Source organism: Equus asinus, chromosome 22 (assembly GCF_041296235.1).
Source record: "Equus asinus isolate D_3611 breed Donkey chromosome 22, EquAss-T2T_v2, whole genome shotgun sequence".
Taxonomy (NCBI): domain Eukaryota; kingdom Metazoa; phylum Chordata; class Mammalia; order Perissodactyla; family Equidae; genus Equus; species Equus asinus.
In genome coordinates, this window is record NC_091811.1 from 69244182 (window position 1) to 69256400 (window position 12219).

At 36.4% G+C, this 12219-nt stretch overlaps 1 protein-coding gene across 9 annotated transcripts in view; it reads left to right on the top strand.

The window, feature by feature from the left end:
• The window catches only part of CNOT2 (CCR4-NOT transcription complex subunit 2), a 111736-nt gene that overhangs the window by 80750 nt on the left and 18767 nt on the right, over positions 1–12219 (top strand). For all 9 annotated transcript variants that reach the window (XM_044756366.2, XM_044756369.2, XM_044756367.2 and 6 more), the window contains 3 exons: positions 6514–6661; positions 7403–7585; positions 10157–10236. In XM_044756366.2, the coding sequence (XP_044612301.1) occupies positions 6514–6661; positions 7403–7585; positions 10157–10236 (411 nt within the window). The remainder of the gene's footprint in view (positions 1–6513; positions 6662–7402; positions 7586–10156; positions 10237–12219) is intronic.

Consider the following 12219-nt stretch of genomic DNA (forward strand, 5'->3'; position numbering starts at 1 on the left):
TGATCTAATCTTTTCAACCTGCAAATGTGAAATTGTAATTGGGCTAACATATGGAATGGGTTAGGTTTCAAATAGAGTTATTTCATTGGTACGGTAGACATTCATTGACTTCTTAATTTGTGTAAATGATTGTGCTGATTGTTAAGGATGTACAAAGATTAATAAATAAGCATAGTTATTTCCATTAGAAGAAAATATTTTAAGGTACTTTATTAGTTTAGAAAGAAGTCATATATAACAAACATTTCCCATTGGAGTTTAGTGTAGTAAATGGCTGTATTCCCGTAACACCGGGGAACCAGCATTTTTACTGCGTGGCTCACTCTTAACTGTCGTTGTAGGGATTAGCCTACAGAAAATTGAACGTTACATCAGCTGGAACTAAAATGCCTCAAGTCAAGGTACAATTATTCCTTTCCAGGGTACAGATCTAGGAACTACAAGTAGTGAAAAAGACAGCCTGGGTTTCCAGCGTCTGTTAGGATGGATCTGAGAGGGCCGGCTGGGTCATTTAGCTGGGAAGCACTCCAAACACACACCTTGTCAGAACACCGGCCACCACGTGGGACTTAAGGGTCAGGGTTTGAATAGTGTCAGTCAGTCAGAATGATGAAACTTGAAGGGCTGATCTTAATAAAGGATGAGGAGATAGAAGGATTAAGTAGATGGGAGTAGATTAGTAATGTTATTCTTAGGGCAACTGATTGTAATTGTGCTTTGGGCTTGATATAAGTAAAAGCTCTCTGGCCTCTCAAGTGTGCTGAGTACCACCATTAACTGTATTCAGACTGGCAAAGTTGAGTAGGAATTTGTGTCATTAAAATGGAGGTCTGCTGTCTTGTGTTCTTGATGATTAGAGAGGTTAGAGGTGGAGAAGAACGAGTGCCCCCTTCAAAACTGAGACTCACGGAGATAAAACAAGGGAGGGAATTCCTCTTGGAATGGACACAGAGCTGCTTAAACCTACATTTTGCCAGATTGGGGTAGAAGTGATTGTGTAGTATGTAAGGGTACCCAGCAAATGCTGGACTAGGGTTCTTGTATGATTACAGGTTCTAGGATAGTGTGATTGTATCCAAATATGTGAGTAACTTTTCATCCAGGAGTTCATGTGAATACTGTGCCCATGATAACCGTGGAAGACAGTGAACAGAGTCTTGCATCCAAGTTGTATGACCTTTCCTTGTCTTCTGTGACTGTATGCACAAGGCTTTAGGTACACCTTATGGGTTTAACGACCCCTGGGCTCCCTGAAGCTGTCTGCTATATTGGAATGAACAGGGAAGTAGGAATTAATTTCTCCTGGATAGTCAATACATTCAAGTTAAGTGATAGTGTAGTTGGAGTGACTTTTTCTTATTTACCAACAGGATTTAGAGCCTTGAAGGATTATAGAAAAAGAAAATTACTGTTTATGGTGCATTTCTGTTATGCCTATTATCTTATAGGCACATAGGTTAACTAGCTGTCTGTATGAATCCATTATGCACATTTATATCTGAATTCTCAGAGGACCTAAGCTTCTAGCTGGGAGAGGAAGTAAACTTATCTTTCTGGGATCTGACTCCTAGCTTGAGAGCAGCGGCCTAGTCTCACGCTTTCAGCAACATCCCTTTGTCCTCCTGTTTTAAGAACTCTTGTGTGAAGGCTGCTTGTATTGTGGCGAACCAGAGCACAGGTGGTATGGTTCAGAAGTGGTGGTGTTGACAGTGTAATTGGGCAATGTACATTTTGGTAGCTTCAGGCAATTGTAGGACCATTTAACAGATACTTGAATTAATACTGAATGCTTTGTGATTTCTTGCTCTCAAGAAGCACATGTTATAGTTGGGGAGGTCAAGAAATATTTATATGGAAAATGTTGAATAACAGCACACAGCTGTTAGATGCGTAAGTTAAAAAGTGTCATGTTGAGTGGTAGGGGCAGACTTAGGTTTGGAGAGAAGAGCACAGAAAGCTGCAACAGCGCGAGAAAGCTTTGAAAGGAGGTGGGAGTTGAGTTGAACAGATACTCACTGAGTGCCTACCATATATATATATTGCGCCATGCTAGATCGTGCAGAGGCGTGGTGGGAGAGGTCACGCTCCGTTGTGTCGTCTCTGTACAGCACACACACCGCATTGATGTTACTGCATTTTGTTATTGCATGTCTTCATTGCCTTGTATTCTCAGTACTCGGTACATGATATGACAAGCATTCAGTTCTCAACCCTGGCTGCACGCCTAGAAACACCTGGAGAGTTTTCAAAATCCTGCTGCTCATGAATTATGCAGACCCAGACTAAGCCACAATTTCTGGGCATGGGATCCAGAGATTAAAGTTCCCCAGGTGATGCAAAATTTAGCAGCTACTCTAAGAAGTAGAAAGTGATTGACTGAAAAAAGGGATTGAAATAGGCGTCAAGAAATTGGATCATTATTTTTACTCTTCATTATTGTGATCTTGGGCAAGTCACTTAATGCCTGATGTTAGTTCTTCATCTGTAACATAGTTAGCAGATCTTCATCTGTAACTTAGTTGGGTGATTTCTGGAGAATTTTCTCTCTGTTACATCCTTTGGTTTTATTGAGGGAAATTGCATAATGAGAGAATATTATGGGGAAGATGAACCAGCTAAGTGCAGGACCCGCTGGAGGAACGAAGAGGGTTGTCCTTTGTTAGTGTGGGCAAGACATTGAGTTCCTAGAGGAAGCAGGTTGCTTTGGCATTGGAAAGGGTGGTACTTTAAGCCCTCTTACGTCAATTAGGGATTTTCTTCCCTTTCCTTAATAAAGATTTCAGGAGACTTCATTTAAGTGTGAGTATTAGGGATTTGGTTGCTGCGATTGAATTTTTTCCTTATGATGTATTAATGTTGTTTATTTTTAGCCAAAGATTGAATAAAGGATGGCATATTTTGTGATAAGTATTTCAGGGATGTTTTGTTAATCAGTTTGTACGGTGGAAATAATTCTTGGAAACATTTCTTAAATCATGTTCTTTTGAATTTCTGGTAAATGATCAATAAAGAATTGAACTCATTCTTTGTTTAGCACCCTGCCAAATTAGAGGTAGAAATCTACTTAGAGTATGTTTGTGTATTTCTCCTTATGTTGTATTCTTTATTATCAATTTGTTGAATGGAAAGAAAAATTTAATTCAGAATGATAACATTTTTAACTGCTTTTTAACTTTTTTTCTTCATTCTTTTATTCGTTATCTGAAACAAGAGGATAAATACCTTCTCTATGAGGTTGTTATGAGGAGGAAAGGAGATGAAGTAGCGTAGTGCTTGACACACAGTTGTTAGGTGCTTTATGAATTTTCGTTCTCCTGCCCGCCCAGTCACCTGCCCATATGCAAACTCATGCATACGTATTTATGTTTTTACCCGTTAAAGGTAAAGTTATTGAAGTTATTTTACATCAAAAAAAATTTTATGCACTGCTTTTTTCCTTTAGTTTGCATGTCTGCTTCATGGTATGGTGTTTGGAGATGATTTTCTCTGATTTTTTCTAATTAAACTAGTAGAGGTATAAATTTTTCCCTCCTCGACCCTACCCGGTTACAATAGTTTGATTCAAGTAACTCAAATTTAATGACAGTATATTTTGCTTCATAAAAATATAATTTTGTATGTTCCTGTTCAGTTATATTAATTCTTTATGTTTTAAAAGAGTTGAGGTTTTAAATTGAATTTAAAATAACTCTATTATTAAGTATTCAAGGGTTGAGATCCAGTTTGAAATTGATGCACTACTTGCTTCTCTTTTATTTTTTTTTTTTCATACTTACCTAGTTCAACAAATTGCAACTCGGAGTTCTTGAACTTATTAGCTGTTTTTATGAAATCGAGTGTTGAAGAAAAAATAAAAATAAATGCTAATCTTTGAGTTTCTTTAAATCATACTGTCTTCGTCTACTCTCAGCACGATAAATTAACTCAAATGTGCCAATCCGCAATTCACTAGATAAATAACCGTACCCATTTTTGTTTCCTTCTCCAAAAGTTTTTTTTGCTAATATTCAGATAATCTCTGATCTCTGCAATATTTCTGAAGTTATAAATTTTCATAATACAGCGTGGAATAATATGTGTACAAAGGGTTAAAATAAAGAAATCTCACTGAGTCTTTTGTAGGACTTATCAATTAGTAGAAAAGAGCCGAATGGTTCTAGACTTTTGGAAAGTATTTATAGTGATGAAGATACAGAAGGAGTGAAAGGAAAGGGAAGGAAAACTAGAGGGAAGAATAACTTGGCTGTCTAGAGAGAGGGAGAAAGAAAGAGGAGGGAAGAGAGCAAGTGGTGGAGGTTGAGAAAAAGTTTGAGAAGTAAACATACTCAGAAAAGAAAAAGAAAGCAAGAGAATAGACTGGATAATGGGCATTGCGGTTCAGTAGGCACTCACAAGGATGTTCATTTAGCGTGGTGCTGGGCTCCCACAGCACTGCCATTAAGAACAGTAGGAGCTAAGAAATCTAAATTCTACTCTTGGTTCTTTGTGTCACCTTGCAGAAGTCAGGTAACTTATCTGAGGCTCAAATTCCTCATCTGTAAAATGTGAACATTGGACTTAGTGATCTTTAAGGTCCCTCTGTCTCTAAAATTGTGTAATATTTCTTGGTGATCAGTAACCATGAGAAACATTCCTGTGGGAAATTTGCAGCTATAGCTGACTTTAGGACAGCGTGTTTGGGGAGAAGGATGTAAGCTCCCTGTGGTAGGAGCTTTTTCTGTCTTGTTCACTACTGTAACCCCAGCAAGCTAGCACAGTGCTTAGGACATAGTAGGCACTCAATAAATGTTTGTCGAATGAGTGAGGTGAAAAGTATCACTTTGGTGGGTCATTGTGGGAGCATCTAGAGGACCTGGAGGGAAAGTGGTGTGCTTGACAGAAAGAAAAGACTTATTTCTTCTCAAGATATCTTGTATTGGCTGATTTTAATCTGCTATTCTTCCTTATTTTGTCTCAGATTCAGAGAAAGTGGCTGCAGCTAGTGGCATACTCATGGTCACAAAACTTGTAGTGACCAGACATACATGTGGTGACTAAATAAACCAACGTATAACCTAGGCCATGACTGACAGAGATGCAGAGCCAAGCTCCTGTCTTCAGGGAACACGAGTGAAGGAGCACACACAGGACATGGCAGCCATATTGAATTGGATTCATTGGCTTCGTTCAGTTGAGAGGCAAAATTAGGCTGTAAGCCTAGTCCTGAGGTTGGCAGATTCCAGTGACGTCTTTGTGATCCACTGGTATCCTTAGGTTAGGAGGTGCTACATTGTTTTGCTGAAAGAGAAATTTTGCAAAGATAGTTGAAGGAAAACATTCAGAGTATATGTACTATTCCAATTTTTTTTACAGGGCATAGTTTCAAAATATTCAGGTCTTTAAAATTGTTGGACCAAAAAGGAGAAAAACAGTCACTTTAAATTCCTAGCACTAAAGGCATCTACTTATTCACTAGCTTTCACTCCATCCTATCACTTTTGTTGAACCTCCAGTGCAGAACAAGCTTGGTTGACTGATGAGCCATTCCATGGCAGACTAGAAATAGAAAGCACTAACAGTGGGGCAGGATGATGGAGGCAAGGAGGCAATCATAGGCAGATATGATGACATCGTAGTGACAGCTGAACATCCTTACTGTGAAGGATAAAAGGGGAAAAATAAACATTTATAACATTAGCTATCCATGGCAATTATTCTGAGTCATTAAGAAAGTAATTTATATTTCATATTAATAAAAAGGTAGAAAATATGCCATACATTTTTGAAATAAGTTTATCCCAGTTGGTTAATTTTCTTTCTATGTTTTGTATCTGAACGGTGAACCCTCAGTAGTCTTTAAAAATACACCTGTTGGCACACATCCCTCCCTGCTCTAGCCCCAGGGGGAGTAGATCTACACAAGGTCCTTGTACTTTGAAATCTTTTAAAATATTTTAAATTCTTGTCTCTCATAGCTGTATCAGGTTGAGTTTTTAAACAGTTGCTGACATTTATGTTGAGTTCATAAAAATTATAATATTGAGTAGTATGTATGTATAAATAGTAGTACAGAGACTTTTTCTTAAATGCATTTAAAAAGGATCATATAAAAATTAAAGCTTCCTCAGTAGAGCAGGGTTAAATGTCCGTGTACCTCAGTCACGATTTTAAAACATAAGCTTACACAAGACGACAAATTTCTTAGACGTATTTGTATAACATGTTTTTATTGAAACAGAAGTCATGTAATTGTTACAGTCATTGATAGACATAGTTTATTGTAAAAAGAAATGTGAAAAGAAGATATAAATGTGAAAGAAATATCCATTCATAATATTAAATTTCAGATAGAACATATTTTTGTTAAAATCAGAGTCCATTTGGGGGTTAATTAAGTATATATCCATTTAAAATTTGCATATTATTTTACATATTAGGTCATTTTAAAATGTTTTAAATTGCCAACTCCAGAAGATGGATAACAATTTCATTCCTGGTGGCAATGAATTTCCTTCTTCTGAATTTTTTTAATAGGTGCACTAGGCCTTCCAATGAGGGGGATGAGCAACAATACCCCTCAGTTAAATCGCAGCTTATCACAAGGCACTCAGTTACCGAGCCACGTCACGCCAACAACAGGGGTACCAACAATGTCACTTCACACGCCTCCATCTCCAAGCAGGTATTTATTGATGGGCCAGAATATCTTGCAAAATGCTGTCTTTGTAGAGTAAGCAAGCTTTTTAGTTTTTTTAATAAGGTAACTATTTAATAAGAAAACTATTGATTTTCTGGTTCAGTGTCTTTCACTGAGGAAAAGAGAGTTGATACCCTGTGCTCATTTTATTTCATTGCAAATTGATAAGTATAGTGTAAGATGTTTTATCCTGCAGCTAGCCTTCTGGGTGTCAGCTGGGTGGGTGTCAAGAAGTAATCTCCACCTGAGGAGCTTTTCCGAAAGCCACCTCTCTTCCTCAGAGGAGGATGTGCAATTTCAAGTTGCTCCTCAGATAATTCTGGCTACTGCTCCTCACCACACCCGTTGCTCTAGTGAGAGTAATAAAACAGGTTACGTAGACCGTAGATGATGCATGTTAGTATGAAGAAGATGGAATGACATGCATTTGTAACGGAATTATGCTAAATATATATGTTTGTATTATTTTATGTCATAGTCACAGCAGTACTTCTCTCATCTTAGATATCACCTTAAATTAGTTCCACTATAATTTGCCCTTTCTTGTTGGTTTGTTTGATTTTTCTTTTGAAAGAGCTGGAATGATAAACGAATTAAGCTAATAAAAATTAGCAGTGCAATTTGAAAGTATATTTGAGGTTCTAGGGTTAGATCAATTGATTATTTACAGAGAATTTAATGAGTGATTATAGAGAGCTTATTTAGTATAATGGACTTCTTTTTCAGGGGTATTTTGCCTATGAATCCTAGGAATATGATGAACCACTCCCAGGTTGGTCAGGGCATTGGAATTCCTAGCAGGACAAATAGCATGAGCAGTTCAGGGTTAGGTAGCCCCAGCAGAAGCTCGCCAAGCATAATATGTATGCCAAAGCAGCAGCCTTCTCGACAGCCTTTTACTGTGAACAGGTAAGACGTTTATTGATACTGTGTATAACTGTCTTTCTGGGTATTTTCAAATTTGCCTTTTCATATTCAACATTCTGTTCTTGGCTTCTTTCTCATAAGTGTGTCTCACCATATATTTATGCCCAAAGATTCTCTTTCTGTTGTACACCACCACTTTAACCCCCCCAAACTAAAGACATGTTCTTTTGGAAAATCAGTCTGATTTTAGAAAGCACATTAAAGCTTTTTGTTACTGTTGTCAGAAAAGGATTGTTTTTAGGTTGCCACCAGGCCCATTTTTGTTGCTGCGTCCTTCCTTTGTTGCATGAGGCTGGTCTCCTGTGGGCAGAGTCCAGCCTTACAAACAGGGCTGGAGACAAGTCTGACTGTGACTCCTGTGCCTCACACGCTTTGGTTGAGGACCTTTTCAACCCAAATTCAGTTCTGTGCTTTGGTGACTTACTGACCAAAGACTTTTTTGCTGTTGTTGTTTGGTGGGTTGTTTTTTTGTTTTTTGTTTTTTTTTTTGGTGAGGAAGATTAGTCCTGAGTTAATATCTATTGCCAATCCTCCTCTTGTTGCTTGAGCAAGATTGTTGCTGAGCTAACATCTGTGCCAGTCTTCCTCTATTTTTTGAATGTGGGACGCCGTCACAGCATGGCTTGATGAGTGGCGTGTAGGTCTGCGCCCAGCATCGGAACCTGTGAACCCTGGTTCACTGAAGTGGAATGCGCAGACTTAACCACTACACCACCAGGCCAGCCCCTGACCAAGGACTTTTTAAGACAACATCTACAGTATTTGAAAATAGTGTCCTATCCTGGGACTTAGAATAAAAATTTGAGCTGTTGTGCTTTTTCACTCTTTTTTGCACTGCCCGTTGCATATACTACTATGTAATCGTGATAACAATATGAAGACCAGTGATCCTGTTTGTTAGGATTTTTAAGCTGTTTAAGTAATTTTATGAGTTATGTCTACGATATAAAGCTTGCTTTCTTGCAAAAACAGCATTGAAATTTATTGCCATTTTTTTCCATGGGAAACTATAGTGGGAAAAAGGACCTGGATCTAGTTGCTATCATCATACTAATTTAATTCACTTTCTTTTATCTAGTAGTTATAAAATCTGAATTAAAATAGAATGTTAGCACATTTCTCATTTAACCTTCATCCAGTAAGCTCCAGTTCTTACTTTCATTTAGACTTTTGAGTATTTCTTTTGTAATTTTACTGCTCTTTTGGTTATTTAAAAAGTTATTATTTGTAAAAGGTTATCAAAATGCTCACCCCCTTGATAGCTTCCTAATCATATAAGACCTTTTGGGCTTTATCACCTCTCTCCACATTCTTGTAGTATTGTTTGTTGAATGTATACTTAAATTTTTGCCTTTCCATATTTTTTCACATTTTAATTGTTCTTAAAAATTTCTTTGCTCATGAATTGTCAATGAAATGGGTCTCTGAAACCCTGCTTGTTACTCTTGATAAGTTGTATTTATTGTGAACTGTTTCCACCTCTTAGTACTTCTTGGGTGTTTGAGGGTACTGTGCCATCAGCAGCTCTAAGGTGCTGTTGCACAGGTTCCTGCTGGCTGTCATGCTCTGCTCTGGAGTATTGTTTCACCAGCTGCATAGTTTATGAAAATGCTGTTTGGCCTTAGTTAGTTTTACAGATTTAGACGAAAAACAAAAACCCGTGTCATTTTCAAACAGTTTAACCCTACTCATAACACTGATACACTTTTATCAGATTATTTGGTGTTCAAGATGCATACTTTCCCTGTAGAATTTGCATTAACAATTCTTTTTCACGTTCTTAATTACTTCTGGCCTTGCTTTCAGTTCAGTCTTATTTTTTGTTTTTGGTTTTTTCCCATGTTCAGGCTTGTGCAAAAAAGGGAGGCATTTGTAACTATTTACCAGGTACCAATTGTGCATTAATTCAGAATTGAGGGCACTACAGAGGGATTTTTTTTCTTTCAAGTAGCTGAAAGATAAACTATATTTAGATAAAAATAATGTGTTTTAGAATACTGAATTTAGTTAAAGAAAATCATCATTTACTTCAGGTCAGCTAAACTTTTACTGAGTGCCTGTTGTATCTTCCTGAACACTAAGGGCAGAGGATGCAAAGAGGAATGTGACGTGGACTCTGTCCACGGGAGTGTATGTTCTAGTTGGGAAAGACTTTACCAGTAGTAGAAGAAAAACAAGTATTCAGGAAGAGCAGTCTTCCGCTAAACTGCCTGTTTTTGAGGTTAGTTACTTCTTCCAGTATATGCAGTAAATTGACTCTCCAGGTACACAAAATGGTGTCCTTAATCTCTGTTTTCATCAGCTTTATACATAGATACTTTGTGTTTTGTTTTTTAATTAATCTGTTTAAGACGTTTGTTTCTCAGTTCATGGAAGGACTTTAGGGAAGTTTTTAAAGAAAAATAAAGATCAAATTTAGAAAACTAAAATTAGTATTTGTTTTTAAACATACTGTTGTTTTATGTGAGGAGATCAGAAGTATACACTTTGTTTTTCTTCATCTGAAAGTTAGTGTTCTTACTGTATATCTACAATTATTTTCTATGTACCCAGTATGTCTGGATTTGGAATGAACAGGAATCAGGCATTTGGAATGAATAACTCCTTATCAAGTAACATTTTTAATGGAACAGGTAAGCGTATTCTGGAGCTAGTACCCTATAAAAATTAGTAGATCTTTGACTTATAAAGCAATTCAACAGACTGGTCTGAAAATTTGACAGGACTTTTGTGTGTTAAATGGTAGAATTTAATTTAAGGAGAATCTGACAGGGATAGGAATTAATTCAGTGAACAGTCAAGAGATATGTAAATACATTTTTTCACTTGGCATGGTAATGGCAGAGTGTTCTAGAATCAGGATTATTTCCTTAATACCTGGAGAAAGCCTAACTGAATGTCAGCTTAGCCTGTGTTTATGCCTCAGAATCTGTTTTGCTTCAGGAGCTTCTCCTGTCCTCAGTCCTCTCACTGCAAGACCTACTCTAAACCAGGTCGGGTGGTAGAGCATCCTGGCGTAGAGACCCAGACTGAAGAACCCTTAAAACTCTATGGAGCACTTACAGTTTTTTCTTAATAGTTCTTATGATACTCATTTTGACATTTAACCCTTAAATGAATTTTTATTCAATTTTATGTAAACATTCAAAATTTAATTACATGGAAGACCAATTCTGATTGGACAGTCGACAGTCCCTGCAGTCTGTTGGTTTCTTTCTTTTGTCAACTGCTTCACACCGAAGTGAGCAGGAGGCTTTGTTGCTGTTCAGCTTCGGGTCCCACCCTCGCCTCCAGACCGTTTCCCGAGAGGAGATGAGGATCTTGTTATGGTCATGGGAGCAAAGGTGAATACAATCATTGAGAGGAAGTGGAAAGTGAGCGTGATAGTGAAACAGCGTCTGTGGCAGCACGAGAGAAGATTTAGTAATGAAATGTCCTGTGTGGCTATGGGCTTTTAATTTTTAAATGTCTCTCTAACAACATAGATTCATCAAATGAGACTTTAAATTCCAAATTTTAGCCTTTGAAAATTATAGTTTCGTGTTTAAGGTGTTAAAATAACATGAAGTACCATATTCCATTGTTTCTTAAAATATTTTTTCATATTTTAATATCTTTGAAAGCAGGCTGCATAATCATGGTTTATGGGAAAGTTGTTTTTTCCTCCTTTATGGACCATAAAGTAACAGTTTGTCTGACAATGCCATCTTATATTCTGAATTATGGTTTTATACACTTTTATAAATTTTAGAATTATTTTTAAAATCCAATTTTAATTAAGTATATTTTACACTAGGAAAATTGTTTCCAAATGTTTCCCTAAAAATGTAAATTTGGGAGTTTATTAACTATTTTTAGGTTAAAATTATTCTCTAATAACATATAACAATTTTAAATTCCATCTTAAAGGATTTAAAGATGTGTTTTAAAAGTTAATATATATTCAAAGTTTATAGTTAATTTGTAATCATAATTTGAGAAATTACTTTGTAAATTGAAACACTATTAAATAAATCAATTTCTGTTGTCTTGTTCATATAGTAGTATCTTTAAAATTCAAATAAGCTGCAATTATTTAAACAATGGATATCGATGATTTTCTTTTACCCTTTATAATTTTGAATTGTCACCTGACTTGCGGTGTTAATAAAGTGTATTGTTCTTCAATTAACAAAGTAATCTTGAGACAATAGTTTCTTTCTGAGATTCTTCTAATTATGAAACATGGAGAAAAGTTAAAACTAACTGGAAAAAAGGGCCAAGTAAATTGAAAATGATTATAAAACACTGGATGAAACAAAGATTGCAGAAAAGCCATAGTGCAGGCTAAAGCTAAGGTAGAAAATTAAATTCTTCAAAAATTGAGATTACAAGATTGTAAGCATAATAGAGTAATAAAAGTTGAGAAGAAATCAAAGGGATCATTCAAATAGGCAAAGTAGAAAAGTTGGGTTAAATTTTAACTTTTAAAAGAAAGCAAGCTTGTATTTAAATATAAAATGAGCAAAAGTAAATTTTATTCGTTTGATATATATTTATTGAGCGCCTACTGTGTGATAGGTAATGTAAACTTCTGGGCTTTGCATCATATCCCCACACTTGCCAAGCACTCACCA